The sequence below is a fragment of the Leuciscus leuciscus genome, assembly GCF_965113295.1.
Source record: "Leuciscus leuciscus genome assembly, chromosome: 4".
Lineage (NCBI taxonomy): Eukaryota > Metazoa > Chordata > Actinopteri > Cypriniformes > Leuciscidae > Leuciscus > Leuciscus leuciscus.
The window spans coordinates 132108-156838 of NC_138728.1; the positions used below are offsets into that span (position 1 = coordinate 132108).

At 44.3% G+C, this 24731-nt stretch overlaps 1 protein-coding gene across 6 annotated transcripts in view; it reads right to left on the minus strand.

Annotated features, from left to right (window-relative positions):
• Positions 1-1179: 1179 nt before the first annotated feature.
• The window catches only part of prr5b (proline rich 5b (renal)), a 69323-nt gene continuing 45771 nt past the window's right edge, over positions 1180-24731 (minus strand). The window contains exons 5-11 of one of the 6 annotated variants that reach the window (XM_082166961.1): positions 19935-20026; positions 19708-19848; positions 7989-8127; positions 5508-6698; positions 5246-5325; positions 4859-4990; positions 1180-2529 (exon numbers count right to left, since the gene is read on the minus strand). In XM_082166961.1, coding sequence (XP_082023087.1) covers positions 6283-6698; positions 7989-8127; positions 19708-19848; positions 19935-20026 — 788 coding nt within the window. In that variant the 3' untranslated portion in view covers positions 1180-2529; positions 4859-4990; positions 5246-5325; positions 5508-6282. Of the gene's footprint in view, positions 2530-4858; positions 4991-5245; positions 5326-5507; positions 6699-7988; positions 8128-12817; positions 13949-18486; positions 19849-19934; positions 20027-24731 lie in introns of those variants that run through there. The other 5 variants (XM_082166956.1, XM_082166958.1, XM_082166957.1 and 2 more) reach the window with 5 other exon arrangements.

Here is a 24731-nt window from a genome sequence, read left to right on the forward strand (position 1 = left end):
ACATGAAAGAATTTATCAAATAGTTTGACTATACGCGTGGCCGGGGGAACTAGCGGTGCTGAGGTGCTGCCGCGCCCCCTGACGACAGCTGCTTCACTACACTGGAATTTAAAATGACATGACTTAAATAACTTTTTGTTTTTCAACCTGCTTTTTAAGAACACCTTCTACCTTTATAAAATTAATCTAAAGATTATTTTGTTTTTATATGTTGTCGAATAGGGTTTTATGACTCTAAAAGAAATGAATATATCATAAGGCAAAAGCCGATCTCGCATGGAGTGAGTGACGTGACACTGGTTGAGGACCAGCATCTCAGAACTGATTTGACACTCATTTAATGCATGTGAAAAAACAAAATATAGATGTATTGATTAAAGCATTCATCGGCATTCGGGGCTGTGTGAATGCAGTACTGGTGTTGAACCGTTGTGCTCGTGTCTGCCGCATGACAGCGTTCTCGAAATGCAGCACTCAAGTTAAAATAAGTTCAACTAAAGCGCGTCTCGAGACCTTGCGTTTTCCCCCGTTCCACTGCCCGTGTTTGGCGTCTTGCGTTTTTGCTTTGAAAGATTATGCTTTCTGTGTGAACCGGCACTCCTGAGTGAGTATCATAAGGTAATATGCAGATTTGTGTGCTGTGCTTTTTAAAATGTATCATGAGTTCTGAGCGTTCTCCCGACTCTGTACTCATTAATTTGTATGTTTATCTTTTTGTTTGGGCTGTTTAATATTAGGATTTTGTAAAAAAAAAAAACCCTCTACTATAGCACCGCCAGCGATATCAAGCCCCGCCCATTAAGCCCCACCCCCAGCACCCCCCGGTAAAATATGTTCCCGCGGCTACGACTATACGCGTTTAGTTAACAACCTTTCACCAAACCAGTGTCCTGAAGCAGTCCTGCTGTGTGACAGAGCTAACACCAGCTCATAAACACTGCATCTATAGTGGAGAATTAAGAGTTTCAGATGAGGCGTCTTCTACTCGCCAACTAAAGCTCAGTGTTCACTAGTGTGTGACTGACCTGAGCTGGATCTCAGCCGGACTCCTGACGGATGATCTCAGCCGGACTCCTGACGGATGATCTCAAGACTAAAACATCATCAGCCTCCGCTCCTAACACTGCTCTACACATCACTTGAACATGGACTGGTAAAAAAAAGACAAACTTATTTAAATCACCAGTAAAATATTTTACTTAAAATTAGAATTGCAATAAAAACAGAAATGTGCTCAGTGAGATCTAGGACAGGGTCATACAGAACATCCACGACTGCCAACGGTTTCAAAAGTTTTCATATGGGTTACAAATTGATAAAAAAAAAAAATGCTTCAAAATCATTAATGAAATGTGAACAATAATTAGTTTGTTTTCTAATGATTGCAGATCTAATGGTTTCTCCTAAAAAGGGTTTTTAAAAATAATTTTCTACATTTGCATGTCCGAGCATTATTAGATCTAGCCGTGTAAATGCAGCTAACACTGCGCTGATACGGTACTAATAACCCCAACATGAGGAAACTTTATTGCTTCTCATTTCTGTTTTTCAGTTTTACTACTGACTGTTTTCTTGTCTTTTCTCAAGTAACGTTTTATTGAAAATACTCTAAGAAAAGTGCCACTGAATAAAATTATTTATAATTATTAAATCCTATAAATATTGAACTTTTTATATAGTTAAAATGGTTAAAGGGATGTGTTCATTAGCCCATTAGATCTGGAGATGAGAATTAGTGAACTTTAGAGTTACTTTACACAATCAATCCAATTTTGTGAAAAAAATGAAACCTCACACAGGATCAGAATCACTAACACCTGCTGACTATCTAACTTTTCTGAGGGTTTCCCCCACTCTGTTACACTTGTGCTGTTCCGGGTCAGAAATGACCCGCCTACAAAACACTGCTCATCAATCTCTCATTATGCCGCTTCTCTCAGTTAGCGCAGCGTGTGTGTTTGAGCTGACTGATCACAGGCATCACTGATCTCAGTTATTAGAGGTCAATAGACATGAGGGAACCGTTTTCACTCTGAATCCTCTCCGGGTCTTTCAGAGGTCAGTCCTAGTAAGTCCTATTGTACCGAATTTTGGTTGTAGTTCCACCAGAGCTCCACTGGGGGCGATCGCCCATGAGTGCAGAATGAATGGGAGTCTATGGCGCTAGACGGCTAAATTTGTCTCTTTCACCCAATTGCCGTTGAGAAATCTCAGATGTGATTGTAGGTTTTGCAAGTTCAACATGGGTTATAGGTCGAAAGTTGAATGAACGAGTACTTATGTCCTTTCGATTTCTTACAGGTTGAGTTGTTGTTGCCCACACGCTAGCATTCTGCTAATGAACGCTGATTGGTCAGTGAAGGACTGATTACGACCAGAGGTACAGCTTGATGGCATCGTGGCATCCAAAAATAACAACAAAACAAAAACTCCTCAAGCACGTGTATTTCCCTATGTCAGCTGTGTTGTGTATTTCCCTGTGTCAGCTGTGTTGTGTATTTCCCTGTGTCAGCTGTGTTGTGTAGTTGCCTGTGTCGGCTGTGTTGTGTAGTTGGGTCAATGACGTGGCGTGTCAATTCTGGTGTCCCAAGCATATTCATAATATAAAAATGTATACATTTTTAAATGCACTTCATTAAGTGACTCAACTTCCCCCTCTTTAATTACTCATGTGAGAATTCATTATAAATAATTAATCTTTAAGGAACTATTGAGCTCAAAAGTCTCAAAATGTCATTCCGGGTAACTGTCCCGGCTTAAAATCTGAATACAAAAATACAATTTAAAAAAAAAAATATAAATAAAAGTATTTAAAATCTACTTGGGCATAATTGTATTGATGTTTTCAATGATTCCTACAAATATAGTGATAATACTAAGCTTATTTACATTTTTATGACAGAACGACTTTTGTCCCCAAATTGTGATTTCTCTAATGTCAGTCCTGGATAACAGACATCAATGACCATTTTATACCATAATGCATTTTGGTATGTCATGTGACATAATATTGTATCAAAAAGAAGACCCTGAAGGAGCACTAGAACATGTGCAAAGGTCAGGAAGCGTCTCTTAAAATTTCGATATTTTGATATTTCGGTCACTGGTGCACTTTGTAGCAATATCATGTGACCTTTTGGATAACACTAATAAAACATTTATAATGATTTTATATTAAAAAACGATCTATTTGATCTAAAAGATTACCTTAAGTGATGATAGCTAAGTTGTAGTTTTCCATAGGTGGTTAAGTTAGTGCCTGATTATAAAGAAAAAATATTGGTTTTTGTCATTCCTGGATAACAACATGTCATTCTTGTATAACAAAAAACCTCTGTTAGCCAGGACATGTCATCCGTTATCCAGAATGACATATGCACAACAATCTAGTTTTTAATTAACATTAAAAACTTTTAGGCAAAGTTATTATTGTTATATTATTAACATTAACATTATTTACATAATTGTATGTTTTTTTTGCCATATTTTAGCTGTCATTCATCTTGATTTCATATGATTCAATGAGTCACATGGGTCATTATCAATGAATTTAACTTTTTTAAATCATTAAAAACTTGTCAGTGTCTCTTACTTTGTTTCAAGTTTGAGTGTTGGAAAGGAAAAAATGATACTGAGGATGGTTTTTATGGTAATCCTGAAAAATACTGCAGAATGTCCTTCCGTCTAACAGTATGTCATTCCGGCTAACAATGACACAGGCCATTCATTTAACCCATATTTGTGTGTTAGATTACACAATTCTGTTTTTTGTTGAGTTAATGATAAAACAAGTCTTATTTACTTTATTGGAAAACATTTTTAAACATTTTCCAGCTTTTTTAAAAATTTGGTTCTGAATTTTGAGTTATCAGCAGCCAAAACTGAGCCCATGTCTATATGAAATCCCAAATTGATTATATTAATTGTGATTAAAATGTAGTTTTACGAGCACTAGTTGTTTGTTGAGCTCCAATTATGGAGATCAGTACATTTGTATATGCCAACAATGGTAGAAATGTAATTAATTAAAAAATTCATTACGTTACCCAGGAATGACATTTTCATGGGGAAAAATATCTGATTCACCAAAAAAAGTGGTTAATTACATTCTTGAAATGTGTACATGTCATTGCATTACATACACAACACTCTAATAAGTATAGAAAGTCCTAAAATTGGAATTTTTTTGGCAGTTTTATTTTTTTTCACATCTTAATCCTTATCCGTCATTCACCCAGTTACCGGTGTCGGCTGTGTTGTGTAGTTACCTGTGTCGGCTGTGTTGTGTAGTTACCGGTGTCAGCTGTGTTGTGTAGTTACCTGTGTCAGCTGTGTTGTGTAAGTTACCTGTGTCAGCTGTGTTGTGTGTTTCCCTGTGTCAGCTGTGTTGTGTATTTCCCTGTGTCGGCTGTGTTGTGTAGTTACCTGTGTCAGCTGTGTTGTGTGTTTACCTGTGTCAGCTGTGTTGTGTCAGCTGTGTTGTGTGTTTACCTGTGTCAGCTGTGTTGTGTATTTGCCTGTGTCAGCTGTGTTGTGTATTTCCCTGTGTCAGCTGTGTTGTGTATTAACCTGTGTCGGGCCGGCTGTGTTGTGTGTTTCCCTGTGTCGGCTGTGTTGTGTGTTTCCCTGTGTCGGCTGTATTGTGTGTTTCCCTGTGTCGGCTGTGTTGTGTGTTTCCCTGTGTCGGCTGTGTTGTGTGTTTACCTGTGTCAGCTGTGTTGTGTATTTCCCTGTGTCAGCTGTGTTGTGTTTCCCTGTGTCAGCTGTGTTGTGTGTTTACCTGTGTCGGCTGTGTTGTGCGTTTACCTGTGTCAGCTGTGTTGTGCGTTTACCTGTGTCAGCTGTGTTGTGCGTTTACCTGTGTCAGCTGTGTTGTGTATTTCCCTGTGTCAGCTGTGTTGTGTGTTTACCTGTGTCAGCTGTGTTGTGTATTTCCCTGTGTCAGCTGTGTTGTGTAGTTACCTGTGTCAGCTGTGTTGTGTGTAGTTACCTGTGTCAGCTGTGTTGTGTGTTTCCCTGTGTCAGCTGTGTTGTGTGTTTCCCTGTGTCAGCTGTGTTGTGTAGTTACCTGTGTCAGCTGTGTTGTGTAGTTACCTGTGTCGGTTGTGTTGTGTGTTTACCTGTGTCAGCTGTGTTGTGTAGTTACCTGTGTCAGCTGTGTTGTGTAGTTACCTGTGTCAGCTGTGTTGTGTAGTTACCTGTGTCGGTTGTGTAGTTACCTGTGTCAGCTGTGTTGTGTAGTTACCTGTGTCAGCTGTGTTGTGTGTAGTTACCTGTGTCAGCTGTGTTGTGTGTTTCCCTGTGTCAGCTGTGTTGTGTGTTTCCCTGTGTCAGCTGTGTTGTGTAGTTACCTGTGTCGGCTGTGTTGTGTTTTTCCCTGTGTCGGCTGTGTTGTGTGTTTACCTGTGTCGGTTGTGTTGTGCGTTTACCTGTGTCAGCTGTGTTGTGTGTTTACCTGTGTCGGTTGTGTTGTGTGTTTACCTGTGTCAGCTGTGTTGTGTAGTTACCTGTGTCAGCTGTGTTGTGTAGTTACCTGTGTCAGCTGTGTTGTGTAGTTACCTGTGTCAGCTGTGTTGTGTAGTTACCTGTGTCAGCTGTGTTGTGCGTTTACCTGTGTCAGCTGTGTTGTGTGTTTACCTGTGTCAGCTGTGTTGTGTGTTTACCTGTGTCGGCTGTGTTGTGTATTTCCCTGTGTCAGCTGTGTTGTGTAGTTACCTGTGTCAGCTGTGTTGTGTAGTTACCTGTGTCGGCTGTGTTGTGTATTTCCGTGTGTCAGCTGTGTTGTGTAGTTACCTGTGTCAGCTGTGTTGTGCAGTTACCTGTGTCGGCTGTGTTGTCGATGCCTCGAGAGAATAGAAAGTGCAGAGCGCGAAAGCACCAAAGTGACTGTAGGATTGCCGTAAAGCAGTATCTCTGGTCGTACGATGTGTATGACGTCATTGACATTTTAAAAGACTTTTTAAAGCAAATAAGTGACTATAAAATCTAACACCAAACAATGTGTAATTTCTTTGCATCTCCTTTCGAATACAACATTCAAATTACTAGACAAAACATTATATCCTGTGAAAAGTGGATTTTGAGGGGTATAGCGCCATAGACCTCCATTCATCCTGCACTCGTCCTGTGAGCGCCCTCATGTGGAGCCAGAGTGGAACTGCAACCAGTTCAGAAGCCGGAAGTTTACTGAGAGTGGAAGTTCTCCCCTTATTAGACATTCTCTGGTTAACACACAGTGTCTCAGAGGTCAGGGGTCAGGCGCGGTGTCTCAGAGGTCAGGGGTCACGCCAGGCTCTCGCTCTCCCGGCTGACCTCACATGAGCTGGAACGCTGTCGGCTGAAGTCGATGAATATTCCCTCGGGGTCGGTGTCTGAGTCCACAGACTCCAGGAGCTGATCCACCACGGTCTCCGGACTGGAGGAGGAAGAGGCCCGGTCCGGTCCGCCACCGGAGAAGAGCTCGGGGATTATGGGAGAATCCTCACAGACGTTCATGATCGGGCTGGGCGGCGCCTCTGTGAACACGGGCTCCTCCTCGAACGAGGTCATCTGACACACGGAGTGGCGCCGGACCCCGCCGGGCTCGGGCTCGTGTTCGCTCACCGGCGTCAGCATCGGGATGTTGTAGCTCTTGGACCGAACCACGAGGTTCTTCAGCGGCGAGTCTGAGCGCGGCCAGCTCCGCAAGAGCCGCTTCTCTGAGGACGACACACAACTGATCACACACACTCTTACAGAGGAAGGGCTTCTCACAGCGATGCCAGAGAAGAACCTCGGTTACCCAAAGAACCTTTCAGTGATCAGCTCTTAAAGGGATCGCTCACCTAAATATAAAAGTTCTGTCATCATTTGCTCTTCCTCGTGTTATTCAAACCCATGAGACGTTCATCTTCAGAACAATTGAAGATGTTTTTAACGACTCAGAGATTTGTGTCCCTCCAGTGAGTGTGTTCAGCCTAAACTCTGACGCTTCATGAAGAGATGCTGAAATAAACCCTTTAATCAAAGGCTTCTGAAGAGACTCCTTCACAAAGAAAATGTACTTTCAGACATTGACTAACAACATCTGTTAAAGCCTCTTGTGTATTAGCCATCTGAGCCAAACGCTAATTCTAATGTAACTTCAGGATTCATTTAAAACACCCTACAGAGACGTGTGTGTGTGTGTTTGTAACGACATGATGGAGAGTAAATGACTAACTTTTAATTTTTGGGTGAACGATCTCTTTTATAGAACCATTTTTGCTTAGTGCGAAAAACAAAATCACTATAAAGAACCGTTTGTGGAATGGAAAGGATCCATGGATGTTAAAAGTTCTTAAAGGGATAGTTCACTTTGAAATAAAATTTTGGTATGTTTTAGCTTACCTCAAGGGCATCCAAGATGTAGGTGTCTTTTTTTCCGCAGTAGTTTCAATTTAGATATTTTTAGGTCAAACCGTTCTTGTCTGTCAGTCATATAATGCAGGTCGATGGTCACTGTCTCAAAGAGCATGCACTGAGTCCAAATTAAAACAATTCCCCATCGTCCAAATTAAACAATTCCCCATCGTAAGTACACATTGATGGCCTAAGACACGAAACGAGCGGTTTGTGTGAGAAAACGAACAGTATTTATATCGTTTTTACCTCTTGAACACAGCCGCGTCCGAGTGATCTGAGAGCGCGGGCGTGTATAGATATACACACTAGATGTCGCATTGGCTACTGCGAAACCGTAGCCAATGCGACATCTAGTATATATATCTATACCCGCCCGCGCTCTCAGATCATTTGGACGCAAGAACGGTTTGACCTAAAAATATCAAAATTGAAACTACTGCGGAAAAAAAGACACCTACATCTTGGATGCCCTTGAGGTAAGCTAAAACATACCAACATTTTATTTCAAAGTGAACTATCCCTTTAAGGGAATCGTCAGTGCTAATCAGGAACAGTGTGTGTGTGTGTGTGTGTGTGTGTGTGTTTAATGAGGAGAATCCGCTCACCCAACACACACGAAGACTGCGTGACGGAGCCGTCGCTGGAGAAAAGCCCGTGAGTTCCCAGATACGGCGAGACGACCATCTGGACCAGAGACTCCAGCTTCAGGTAATCACCACACACACCTTTAGCCTCGTGCACACCCTGACACACACACATACACACCTTTAGCCTCGTGCACACCCTGACACACACACATACACACACACCTTTAGCCTCGTGCACACCCTGACACACACACACACACCTTTAGCCTCGTGCACACCCTGACACACACACACACACACACACACACCTTTAGCCTCGTGCACACCCTGACACACACACACACACACCTTTAGCCTCGTGCACACCCTGACACACACACACCTTTAGCCTCGTGCACACCCTGACACACACACCACACACACCTTTAGCCTCGTGCACACCCTGAGACACACACACCTTTAGCCTCGTGCACACCCTGACACACACACACACACCTTTAGCCTCGTGCACACCCTGACACACACACCCCTTTAGCCTCGTGCACACCGACACACACACACACACACACCTTTAGCCTCGTGCACACCCTGACACACACACACACACCTTTAGCCTCGTGCACACCCTGAGACACACACACACCTTTAGCCTCGTGCACACCCTCACACACACACCTTTAGCCTCGTGCACACCCTGACACACACACATACACACACACCTTTAGCCTCGTGCACACCCTGACACACACACACACACCTTTAGCCTCGTGCACACCCTGACACACACACACACACACACACACACACCTTTAGCCTCGTGCACACCCTGACACACACACACACACACCTTTAGCCTCGTGCACACCGACACACACACACACCTTTAGCCTCGTGCACACCCTGACACACACACCACACACACCTTTAGCCTCGTGCACACCCTGAGACACACACACCTTTAGCCTCGTGCACACCCTGACACACACACACACCTTTAGCCTCGTGCACACCCTGACACACACACCCCTTTAGCCTCGTGCACACCGACACACACACACACACACACCTTTAGCCTCGTGCACACCCTGACACACACACACACACACACACACACACCTTTAGCCTCGTGCACACCCTGAGACACACACACACCTTTAGCCTCGTGCACACCCTCACACACACACCTTTAGCCTCGTGCACACCCTGACACACACACACACCCTCACACACACACCTTTAGCCTCGTGCACACCCTGACACACACACACACACCTTTAGCCTCGTGCACACCCTGACACACACACACACACCTTTAGCCTCGTGCACACCCTGAGAGACACACACACACCTTTAGCCTCGTGCACACCCTGACACACACACACACACACACACCTTTAGCCTCGTGCACACCCTGACACACACACACACACCTTTAGCCTCGTGCACACCCTGACACACACACACACACACACACACCTTTAGCCTCGTGCACACCCTGACACACACACCTTTAGCCTCGTGCACACCCTGACACACACACACCCCTTTAGCCTCGTGCACACACACACACCTTTAGCCTCGTGCACACCCTGAGACACACACACCTTTAGCCTCGTGCACACCCTGAGACACACACACACACCTTTAGCCTCGTGCACACCCTCACACACACATACACACCTTTAGCCTCGTGCACACCCTGAGACACACACACCTTTAGCCTCGTGCACACCCTGAGACACACACACACACACCTTTAGCCTCGTGCACACCCTCACACACACATACACACCTTTAGCCTCGTGCACACCCTGACATGCACACCCTGACACATACACACACACACCTTTAGCCTCGTGCACACCCTGACACACACACACACACCTTTAGCCTCGTGCACACCCTGAGACACACACACACACACACACACCTTTAGCCTCGTGCACACCCTGAGACACACACCTTTAGCCTCGTGCACACCCTGACACACACACACACACCTTTAGCCTCGTGCACATCCTGAGACACACACACACCTTTAGCCTCGTGCACACCCTGACACACACACACACACCTTTAGCCTCGTGCACACCCTCACACACACACACCTTTAGCCTCGTGCACACCCTGACACACACACACACACACACACACCTTTAGCCTCGTGCACACCCTGAGACACACACACACCTTTAGCCTCGTGCACACCCTCACACACACACCTTTAGCCTCGTGCACACCCTGACACACACACACACACACCCTCACACACACACCTTTAGCCTCGTGCACACCCTGACACACACACACACACACACACCTTTAGCCTCGTGCACACCCTGACACACACACACACACACACCTTTAGCCTCGTGCACACCCTGAGAGACACACACACACCTTTAGCCTCGTGCACACCCTGACACACACACACACACACACTTTTAGCCTCGTGCACACCCTGAGACACACACACCTTTAGCCTCGTGCACACCCTGAGACACACACACCTTTAGCCTCGTGCACACCCTGAGACACACACACCTTTAGCCTCGTGCACACCCTGAGACACACACACACACCTTTAGCCTCGTGCACACCCTCACACACACATACACACCTTTAGCCTCGTGCACACCCTCACACACACACACACACACACCTTTAGCCTCGTGCACACCCTGACACACACACACACACACACCTTTAGCCTCGTGCACACCCTGAGACACACACACACCTTTAGCCTCGTGCACACCCTCACACACACACACCTTTAGCCTCGTGCACACCCTGACACACACACACCCTCACACACACACCTTTAGCCTCGTGCACACCCTGACACACACACACACCTTTAGCCTCGTGCACACCCTGACACACACCTTTAGCCTCGTGCACACCCTGAGAGACACACACACACCTTTAGCCTCGTGCACACCCTGACACACACACACACACACCTTTAGCCTCGTGCACACCCTCACACACACACACCTTTAGCCTCGTGCACACCCTGACACACACACACACACACACACACCTTTAGCCTCGTGCACACCCTAACACACACACCTTTAGCCTCGTGCACACCCTGACACACACACACCCCTTTAGCCTCGTGCACACACACACACCTTTAGCCTCGTGCACACCCTGAGACACACACACCTTTAGCCTCGTGCACACCCTGAGACACACACACACACCTTTAACCTCGTGCACACCCTCACACACACATACACACCTTTAGCCTCGTGCACACCCTGACATGCACACCCTGACACATACACACACACACCTTTAGCCTCGTGCACACCCTGACACACACACACACACACACCTTTAGCCTCGTGCACACCCTGAGACACACACACACACACACACACACCTTTAGCCTCGTGCACACCCTGAGACACACACACACACCTTTAGCCTCGTGCACACCCTGACACACACACACACACACACCTTTAGCCTCGTGCACATCCTGAGACACACACACACCTTTAGCCTCGTGCACACCCTGACACACACACACACACCTTTAGCCTCGTGCACACCCTGACACACACACACACACACACACACCTTTAGCCTCGTGCACACCCTCACACACACACACACACACACACACCTTTAGCCTCGTGCACACCCTGAGAGACACACACACACACACACACACACACACACACACCTTTAGCCTCGTGCACACCCTGACACACACACACACACCTTTAGCCTCGTGCACACCGACACACACACACACCTTTAGCCTCGTGCACACCGACACACACACACACCTTTAGCCTCGTGCACACCGACACACACACACCTTTAGCCTCGTGTACACCCTGACACACACACCTTTAGCCTCGTGCACACCGACACACACACACCCTGACACACACACACCTTTAGCCTCGTGCACACCGACACACACACACCCCTTTAGCCTCGTGCACACCGACACACACACACCTTTAGCCTCGTGCACACCCTGACACACACACACACACACACACCCTGAGACACACACCTATAGCCTCGTGCACACCCTGAGACACACACACACCTTTAGCCTCGTGCACACCCTCACACACACACCTTTAGCCTCGTGCACACCCTGACACACACACACACACCCCTTTAGCCTCGTGCACACCCTGACACACACACACACACCTTTAGCCTCGTGCACACCCTGAGAGACACACACACACACACACACACACCTTTAGCCTCGTGCACACCCTGACACACACACACACACCTTTAGCCTCGTGCACACCCTCACACACACACACACCCCTTTAGCCTCGTGGACACACACACACCTTTAGCCTCGTGCACACCCTGAGACACACACACACACCTTTAGCCTCGTGCACACCCTCACACACACACCTTTAGCCTCGTGCACACCCTGACATGCACACCCTGACACACACACACACACACCTTTAGCCTCGTGCACACCCTGACACACACACACCTTTAGCCTTGTGCACACCCTGAGACACACACACACACACACCTTTAGCCTCGTGCACACCCTGACACACACACACACCTTTAGCCTCGTGCACACCCTGACACACACACACACACACACACCTTTAGCCTCGTGCACACCCTGAGACACACACACACACACCTTTAGCCTCGTGCACACCCTGAGACACACACACCTTTAGCCTCGTGCACACCCTGACACACACACACACACACACACCTTTAGCCTCGTGCACACCCTGACACACACACACACACACACACCTTTAGCCTCGTGCACACCCTCACACACACACACCTTTAGCCTCATGCACACCCTGACACACACACACACACACACACACACACCTTTAGCCTCGTGCACACCCTGACACACACACACCTTTAGCCTCGTGCACACCCTGACACACACACACACACACACACACACACCTTTAGCCTCGTGCACACCGACACACACACACAACCTTTAGCCTCGTGCACACCCTGACACACACACACACACACACCTTTAGCCTCGTGCACACCGACACACACACACCTTTAGCCTCGAGCACACCGACACACACACACCTTTAGCCTCGTGTACACCCTGACACACACACCTTTAGCCTTGTGCACACCGACACACACACACACACCTTTAGCCTCGTGCACACCCTGAGACACACACACACACACCTTTAGTCTCGTGCATACCCTGAGACACACACACACCTTTAGCCTCGTGCACACCCTGACACACACACACACACCTGCTGGATGAGCAGCATTCTGGATGATGGAGGGAGGCACGCGAGCGAGACACACACACACACACCTGCAGGATGAGCAGCATCTGGATGATGGAGGGAGGCACGCGAGCGAGACACACACACACGCGCAGGATGAGCAGCATCTGGATGATGGAGGGAGGCACGCGAGCGAGACACACACACACACACACACACACACACACACACCTGCAGGATGAGCAGCATCTGGATGATGGAGGGAGGCACGCGAGCGAGAGACAGACACACACACACACACACACACACACACACACCTGCAGGATGAGCAGCATCTGGATGATGGAGGGAGGCACGCGAGCGAGAGACAGACAGACAGACAGACACACACACACACCTGCAGGATGAGCAGCATCTGGATGATGGAGGGAGGCACGCGAGCGATACACACACACACACACACACACACACACACACACACACACACACACACACCTGCAGGATGAGCAGCATCTGGATGATGGAGGGAGGCACGCGAGCGAGACACACACACACACCTGCAGGATGAGCAGCATCTGGATGATGGAGGAAGGCACGCGAGCGAGACACACACACACACACACACACACACACACCCACACCCACACCCACACCCACACCCACACACCTGCAGGATGAGCAGCATCTGGATGATGGAGGGAGGCACGCGAGCGAGACACACACACACACCTGCAGGATGAGCAGCATCTGGATGATGGAGGGAGGCACGCGTGCGAGAGAGACACACACACACACACACACACACACACGCAAACACACGCACACACACACACACACGCTTACACCCGAGCAGATTCGGAGCGGATCTTCTGTCAGATAACATCTCCAAAATGTTAAATACCGTTTGACTAGTAACCAAAAGTCCAAATCATAGTCTCTGCTGCACCAATTCAACTGATATAAATACTAGTGTAGAACATTGCATAGAAACCGTGTCTATTCCTCGTTTAGTGAGATCAAATAATAAATCTAATGCAGGATCTAGGAAAAATCTAATTGTTATTAAAACAGAAAATGTTTTCTAAAGCTAGGTCTTCTAAACATTAGATCACTCACACCTAAGGCAGTTATTGTAAATGAAATAGTCACAGATAATAGCTTCGATGTACTTTGCCTTACTGAAACCTGGCTTAAACCAAATGATTATTTCGGTATTAATGAGTCTTCTCCTCCTGGATACTGTTATAAGCATGAGCCCCGTCTGATTGGTCGTGGCGGAGGTGTTGCAACCATTTATAGAGATATTCTCAATGTTACTCAGAAAACGGGTTATACGTTTATTTCATTTGAAGTACTTGTACTAAATGTTACGCTCTTAGATGTTAGAAAAACATCCCTATTATCTCTAGCCTTGGCTACCGTATATAGACCGCCAGGGTCTTACGCTGATTTCCTAAAAGAGTTTGCAGATTTTCTCTCAGACCTATTAGTCAATGTCGATAAAAAATTAATTGTTGGAGATTTTAACATACACGTAGATAATCCAAATGATGCGTTAGGAGCTGCGTTTACGGATTTATTAAATTCATTTGGGGTCAAGCAAAACGTCACCGGACCAACTCATCGTCTTAATCATACACTCGATTTAATTATATCACATGGAACCGATCCAACCGATATAGATATCATTCCACAAAGTGATGATGTCACTGATCACTACATGGTAACTTGCATATTACGTACTGCTGTAATATGTCATGCGGCGCCGCGTTATCAACCAGGCAGAACAATCCTCCCATCCACCATAGATAATTTCTCAAATTGCTTATCTAATCTGTCTCAGCTGCTGCCTGAACCCAAACAAACAGATGAACTAGAAGAACTAACTAGCACTATGAGCACCATTCTCTCTAGAACATTGGATGTGGTTGCACCTATTAAATTAAAAAAGGGCAGAGAGAAAAATAAAGCACCATGGTACAACAATACTACGCATGTTTTAAAGAGAGAAACCCGTATTTTAGAGCGTAAATGGAAACAAACTAATTTCGAGGTCTTTAGAATCGCGTGGAAAGACAGAATGTCACGTTATAAAAAGGCCCTAAAAGCGGCCAGGGCTGAGCACCTCCGCAAACTAATAGAAAACAACCAAAACAATCCAAGGTTTTTATTTAACACCGTGGCTAGACTAACAAATAAACAGACGTCACCCGAACAAAATATCCCGTTACAGTTCAGTAGTAATGATTTCATGACCTTCTTCACTGAGAAAATAGAAAGCATCAGAACCACAATTGTAAACGTTCAATCTTCACTCGCGCCTTATAATTCAGCTTCAGTTATCACCCCGCAAGAACAATTACAGTGCTTTACAACTATAGAACAAAAAGAGTTAAATAAACTTATCACTTCATCTAAAACGACAACATGTTTATTAGATCCTATACCAACTAAACTACTGAAAGAAGTGTTAGCTGTAGTGGAAGAGCCTCTCCTCAATATTATTAACTCGTCTTTATCTTTAGGTCATGTTCCAAGAACATTTAAACTGGCAGTTATAAAACCACTCATTAAGAAACCACAATTAGATCATAATAATCTAGCAAATTATAGACCCATTTCAAATCTTCCATTTATGTCTAAAATATTAGAAAAAGTGGTGTCCGCTCAACTGGGCTCTTTCTTGCAACAAAATGATATCTATGAAAAGTTTCAGTCAGGATTCAGACCGCATCATAGCACTGAAACTGCGCTCGTTAAAATCACAAATGATTTACTTTTAGCTTCTGACCAAGGCTGTATCTCAATACTAGTTTTACTTGATCTTAGTGCTGCGTTCGATACTATAGATCACACAATACTCTTAGATCGACTACAAAATTATACTGGTGTTCAAGGACAAGCACTAAGCTGGTTCAAATCATACCTATCTGACCGCTACCATTTTGTCTATTTAAATGGAGAAAAATCGATCATAACTCCAGTAAACTATGGAGTGCCGCAGGGATCTGTATTAGGCCCTCTGTTATTTTCAATATATATGATGCCACTTGGAAATATTATAAGGAAACATGGAATTAGTTTCCATTGTTATGCTGATGACACTCAAATATATATTTCATCACGGCCGGATGAAAACGCTAAATTTTCCAAATTGACAGTGTGTTAAAGATATAAAAGATTGGATGACGCGTAATTTTCTTTTATTAAATCCAGACAAGACAGAGGTAATACTTATCGGTTCAAAAAACCGCCCACAAAACCTCGCACAATACAACTTTAACATCATAGGATGTCCTGTTACTTTATCCTCTACAGTAAAAGACCTGGGTGTTATACTCGATTGCAACCTGTCTTTTGAAAATCATATTTCATATGTTACAAAAACAGCCTTTTTCCACCTTAGAAACATTGCTAAGCTACGTAATATGCTATCAGTTTCTGATGCAGAAAAGTTAGTTCATGCATTCATGACCTCGAGACTGGATTACTGTAATGCTTTATTAGCTGGTTGTCCTGCATCCTCAATAAACAAGCTACAGTTAGTCCAAAATGCCGCCGCTAGAGTTCTTACGAGATCAAGAAAATATGATCATATAACACCGATTTTATCATCACTGCATTGGTTACCTATAAAGTTCCGTATTAATTACAAGGTATTGCTACAGACTTATAAAGCCCTAAACGGCTTAGCTCCAGTCTATTTAACGGATCTTCTATTGCCCTATAATCCATCGCGCTCTTTAAGATCACTAAATTCAAGGCTTTTGGTCATACCTAGGATATCCAGAACCACCAAAGGAGGGAGAGCATTTTCACATTTGGCTCCAAAACTCTGGAATAGTCTTCCTGATACTGTTCGTTGCTCAGACTCGCTCTCCCAGTTTAAAACTAGATTAAAGTCGCATCTCTTCAGCCAGGCATTCATATAATCCTACAGTTCAAACTACAATCCGGCCTCTAGCTCATAAATGCCAGAGGAGAACTGACCCCCGACTGAGCCTGGGTTCTCCCAAGGTTTTTTTTCTCCATTAGGTCACCTGATGGAGTTTTAGGACACCATTAGGTCACTTGATGGAGTTTTAGGACACCATTAGGTCACTTGATGGAGTTTTTCGGTTCCTTGCCACTGTTGCCTTTGGCTTGCTCAGTTGGGGATATTTTGGGGATATTTAATTTAATTTTATCAATCAATAAATTCCTCTTGAAACAAACTTTGTTGTATTATTTTAATTTAATACTGTGAAGCTGCTTTGATACAATCTGTATTGTGAATACCAGGGTTCATACACATTTTAACCAATACTTTTCCATGACTTTTCCATAACTTTTCCATGACTTTTCGGCACATTTCCATGACTATGTATTCCTGAAAATGTCAGTCGACATTATAAGAATAAAAATATGTGTTAAAGTTTACCCTCAGAGGTTTCACAATAAAATGGATGACAATTTATGTGGTACAATCCAAAATAAAGTGCAAGATCTTTGAAGGACACAGGATAAAATACATGTACAGTGTCCTCAGTATTAAAGGATACTTTAAATATGAAACTAAAACCACCAGTAGGTGGCGGCAAGTCACTGTCTTAATAAGCGAGTTGTTGGAGTCATTTATTCAACCGATTTGTTCAAACGGCTGATTCATTCAGAAAAACAAGTGATTGTTCATTGAATCGTTAAAATGATTCGTTCAAAACGCGGATTTCATTAAATAATTTTTTTTTTAATTATCGATGTCTGTTGGACTACGGCTTCATTATGAAATTCTCGTCGGCGATATAAAGTGAAAATTTACAATATTGTGTCCAAAAAGTAACTCACAATGTTAACTTTATTGTTAATTTAACTGTTGTATAAAATAAATAGCACATTTGCAATTATGCACAGGAAAACGGCACTCTTGCTCATGTGATATGATATTCTAATATAACAACATAATATGATATAAATATAAGACAAAAACTCATTTGGGGACATCTATAACTGCACTGATAGATCACGCAGTGAAAGTAAGTATGAGAGACAAACGCGATGTCAGCTCGCACTCGCAGTGCCTCGTACATAGTTAAACAATGATTACAATATCATAGTTCATAGACAATATCGCACACACCTAGGCACATAAAGAATGAACTTACAATTGAACTGACATTTACTCGTTTTCTTCTCTCCTCTCGCGTGCAGGAGACATACGTAGGCTTTTATGCTGAGTATATCCTCTTTCAGCTACGTTAACATTTTCGACCCACCGGTGCTTGCAAAACTTTAGCATGCTCGTGCCACTTTCCTGGCATTTCAATTAAATTTCTGTCAGCACCGACTTCGCCTCAGGCAACATCGCAACAAGTGAGTGAATCGGAAGTGAACTGAACGTTATGCCGCCCGGATATAAGGACGTTAAGACAACGCGAAATATTTTTTTTTTATTAAACAGTTTTGGTATTAATCACATATTATGCTGTGTTAAAAAAAAATTCCATGACTTTACCAAAACTTTCTGGGTCTTTTTATTTTTTCAAAACCTTTCCAGGCCTGGAATTTGCATTTTTCAAATTCCATAACTTTTCCAGGTTTTTTCAAAACGTACGAACCCTGGAATACAAATAAACTTGACTTGACTTGACTTGACACACACACACCTGCAGGATGAGCAGCATCTGGATGATGGAGGGAGGCACGCGAGCGAGACACACACACACACACACACACACACACACACACACACACACACACACACCTGCAGGATGAGCAGCATCTGGATGATGGAGGGAGGCACGCGAGCGAGACACACACACACACACACACACACACACACACACACACACACACACACACCTGCAGGATGAGCAGCATCTGGATGATGAAGGGAGGCACGCGAGCGAGACACACACACACACACACCTGCAGGATGAGCAGCATCTGGATGATGAAGGGAGGCACGCGAGCGAGACACACACACACACACACACACACCTGCAGGATGAGCAGCATCTGGATGATGAAGGGAGGCACGCGAGCGAGACACACACACCTGCAGGATGAGCAGCATCTGGATGATGAAGGGAGGCACGCGAGCGAGACACACACACACACACACACCTGCAGGATGAGCAGCATCTGGATGATAGAGGGAGGCACACGAGCGAGACACACACACACACACACCTGCAGGATGAGCAGCATCTGGATGATGGAGGGAGGCACGCGAGCGAGACACACACACACACACACACACACACACACACACACACACCTGCAGGATGAGCAGCATCTGGATGATGAAGGGAGGCACGCGAGCGAGACACACACACACACACACACACACACACCTGCAGGATGAGCAGCATCTGGATGATAGAGGGAGGCACACGAGCGAGACACACACACACACACCTGCAGGATGAGCAGCATCTGGATGATAGAGGGAGGCACACGAGCGAGACACACACACACACACACACACACACACACACACACACACACACCTGCAGGATGAGCAGCATCTGGATGATAGAGGGAGGCACGCGAGCACGTTGTCGACTCAGAGCTTCTTCCAGCTTCGTGTTCAGAGTGATGATGTTCCTGAAATGCAGCAGAGCCAGCTGACGGACCGACGGCTCCTTCCCCTACACACACACACACACACACACACACACACAAAATCACACATGCGGTTCACTAGTTCAGTGGAATGGGTCCGTGTGTGACGCACCTGTACGGGGTGGAAGATGGCCTGCAGTGTGGACAGAACATCACAGAAGAAGTAGTCCCACGTTTCTGCCAGAGAATCCAGCAGCTTCTGACCTGCACACACACACACACACACACATCATTGTTTAATGGTTTTTATAATGAGCTAATGACATTTTCTATCCACTAACCTTAACCCTACCCATCACAGAAAACTTTTTACATTTTAATAAAAATCGCTTAGTGTGTTTATTTTGTGTTTTGAATCATAAGAACATCAGCGTATCCTCAATGTACGGGGTGTGAAACCTGAACACACACTTCAATATCAGCAGTTTGGGCCTTTAAAATCAAAGTCAAACCAGTGAACACACTCATTCACTCACACACACACAAACACACACTCACACTCAGATACACACTCTCTCACACACTCACATTCAGAAACACACACTCTCTCTCTCACACACACACACACACTCAGAAACACACTTCTCTCACACACACACACTCAGATACACACTCACACTCAGAAACACACACACTCACACTCAGAAACACTCACACTCAGATACACACTCACACTCAGATACACACTCAGATACACACATTCAGAAACACTCTCTCTCTCTCTCTCTCTCTCTCACACACACACTCAGAAACACACACACACTCAGATACACACACACACTCAGATACACACTCACACTCAGATACACACTCACACTCAGAAACACACACACACACACACACACACACACACACTTCTCTCACACACACTCAGATACACACTCACACTCAGATACACACTCACACCAGGGCCAGGGACTTTATTTTTTTTATTACATGTATCTCGCCTAAATGTATGCTCACTCATTGCATTTTTACAATGGGGTAATTTTGTTCTTAAGAATTTACACAACACAATGAAGCTTGATTTCAATCTTTGAATTAAATTGAAAAAAGTAGCACAAATAAATACAATAGAATAGAGATCCCAATAAAGAGAAATAAAGAGAAAAGTTTTTGCTTAGGTCTAACAAGTCAAGTCAAGTCAAGTTTATTTGTATAGCGCTTTTCACAATACAGATTGTATCAAAGCAGCTTCACAGTATTAAATTTAAATAATACAACAAAGTTTATTTCAAGAGGAATTTATTGATTGATAAAATAAAATTAAATATCCCCAAAATATCCCCAACTGAGCAAGCCAAAGGCAACAGTGGCAAGGAACCGAAAAACTCCATCAAGTGACCTAATGGTGTCCTAAAACTCCATCAGGTGACCTAATGGAGAAAAAAAAACCTTGGGAGAACCCAGGCTCAGTCGGGGGCCAATTCTCCTCTGGCATTTATGAGCTAGAGGCCGGATTGTAGTTTGAACTGTGGGATTATATGAATGCCTGGCTGAAGAGATGCGACTTTAATCTAGTTTTAAACTGGGAGAGCGAGTCTGAGCAACGAACAGTATCAGGAAGACTATTCCAGAGTTTTGGAGCCAAATGTGAAAATGCTCTTTGGTGGTTCTGAATATCCTAGGTATGACCAAAAGCCTTGAATTTAGTGATCTTAAAGAGCGCAATGGATTATAGGGCGATAGAAGATCCGTTAAATAGACTGGAGCTAAGCCGTTTAGGGCTTTATAAGTCAGTAGCAATACCTTGTAATTAATACGGAACTTTATAGGTAACCAATGCAGTGATGATAAAATCGGTGTTATATGATCATATTTTCTTGACCTCGTAAGAACTCTAGCGGCGGCATTTTGGACTAACTGTAGCTTGTTTATTGAGGATGCAGGACAACCAGCTAATAAGGCATTACAGTAATCCAGTCTCGAGGTCATGAATGCATGAACTAACTTTTCTGCATCAGAAACTGATGGCATTTTACATAGCTTAGCAATGTTTCTAAGGTGGAAAAAGGCTGTTTTTGTAACATATGAAATATGATTTTCAAAAGACAGGTTGCAATCGAGTATAACACCCAGGTCTTTTACTGTAGCGGATAAAGTAACAGGACATCCTATGATGTTAAAGTTGTATTGTGCGAGGTTTTGTGGGCGGTTTTTTGAACCGATAAGTATTACCTCTGTCTTGTCTGGATTTAATAAAAGAAAATTACGCGTCATCCAATCTTTTATATCTTTAACACACTCTGTCAGAGTGAGTGTGAGTCTCATCTCTGTCAATTTGGAAAATTTAGCGTTTTCATCCGGCCTTGATGAAATATATATTTGAGTGTCATCAGCATAACAATGGAAACTAATTCCATGTTTCCTTATAATATTTCCAAGTGGCATCATATATATTGAAAATAACAGAGGGCCTAACACAGATCCCTGCGGCACTCCATAGTTTACTGGAGTTATGATCGATTTTTCTCCATTTAAATAGACAAAATGGTAGCGGTCAGATAGGTATGATTTGAACCAGCTTAGTGCTTGTCCTTGAACACCAGTATAATTTTGTAGTCGATCTAAGAGTATTGTGTGATCTATAGTATCGAACGCAGCACTAAGATCAAGTAAAACTAGTATTGAGATACAGCCTTGGTCAGAAGCTAAAAGTAAATCATTTGTGATTTTAACGAGCGCAGTTTCAGTGCTATGATGCGGTCTGAATCCTAACACTATTATTCAGAAATACAGAGACTGAATAAAGTAATCAAATGAAAAATAACACTGGGTAGTATTTTAGTCCTGACTAAATTAAATACATAGGCTATTAATCCTGATTCCTTAAAATGAAAGCTATGTTTTGTTGTTTTGACAACCAAATTAATGACAGACACATATAGCTGCTGTCACTGTAAGTGCTAGTGCACGGATTCTGATTCGGTCACGTGCGATTTATGCTTATTTAAGACATAACTGGCTGTGTTTAGAGGATACTCACCAAGACCGGAATTGACATAATTTTCGCATGTTTTTGACTGTTAAAGCGATATAATCCACGAAAAATAACTTTTGTTACCCGCGAGCTGTGTGTGAGGCAGCTTTACTCTATGTATGTGTGCAGAGAAAAAAAAAAACATCTCTCAGTAAGACAGCGCAAGTACCGAATAGTTTAAAATCGCGTGAATGTTTAAACTGGTAAGACTTAAAAAGACGTACAAATTGTAAACTTTAGTTCAAAGTTCAAAGTTTTATTTGCCATTTGCAGAGCACAAAAAGAGTGTTACTCATGATGCTGGCCCGATTATGCAAGTGACAATTCCGTCTATCCCGACTCCCGAAACGCGAGAGTGTTATCCGCGCCTGCAGCGCACTTAACGATTGCCTTGTGCAACCCATTTTGAGAGACGAGAGATAGAAGACGCAGCACCGCTGAATCACTCACGCTGTTTGTGAAATTGCGTCGCGCAGACAGTTTTAAAATGACTGATTTGATTTTATAATCTGTGTGGATTAATTTACTAATACAACCTACACGCTAAAGTGAATCAATGGTTGCGGGAATTTCCCGCATTATAAAAGGGAGACCTGCGGGAATGATTCAAATTATGCGCAATACCCGCAATCCCGCGCGCGAAATTCGAGCCCTGCACACTCAGATACACTCTCTCACACACTCACACTCAGATACACACTATAACACACTCACACTCAGAAACACACTCAGATACACACTCACACTCAGATACACACTCAAACTCATATACACACTCACACTCAGATACACACTCACACTCAGAAACACTCTCACACTCAGAAACACTCTCACACTCAGAAACACTCTCACACACTCAGAAATACACTCACACTCAGATACACTCTATAACACACTCAGAAACACTCACTCTCTCACACACTCAGATACACTCTATAACACACTCACACTCAGAAACACACACTCAGAAACACTCACACTCAGATACACACTCAGATACACACTCTCTCACACACTATAACACACACTCAGATACACACTATAACACACACTCAGATACACACTATAACACACACTCAGATACACACTCACACTCAGATACACTCTCTCACACACTCAGATACACTCTCTCACACACTCAGATACACTCTCTCACACACTCAGATACACTCTCTCACACACTCAGATACACACACACTCAGATACACACACACTCAGAAACACACACACTCAGAAACACTCACACTCAGAAACACTCACACTCAGAAACACACTCACACTCAGAAACACTCACACTCAGATACACTCTCACACTCAGATACACTATAACACACACTCACACTCAGATTCACACTCACACTCAGATACACTCTCTCACACACTCACACTCAGATACACTCTCTCACACACTCAGATACACTCTCTCACACACTCAGATACACACTCTCTCACACACTCAGATACACACTCTCTCACACACTCAGATACACACTATAACACACACTCAGATTCACACTCACACTCAGATACACTCTCTCACACACTCACACTCAGATACACTCTCTCACACACTCAGATACACTCACACTCAGATACACACACACTCAGATACACACACACTCAGATACACACACACTCAGATACACACACACTCAGATACACACACACTCAGATACACACACACTCAGATACACACTCAGATACACACACACTCAGATACACACACACACACTCAGATACACACACTCAGAAACACTCACACTCAGAAACACTCACACTCAGAAACACACACACACTCAGATACACACACACTCAGATACACACACACTCAGATACACTCACACTCAGAAACACTCACACTCAGAAACACTCACACTCAGAAACACTCTCACACTCAGATACACTCTCACACTCAGATACACTCAGACT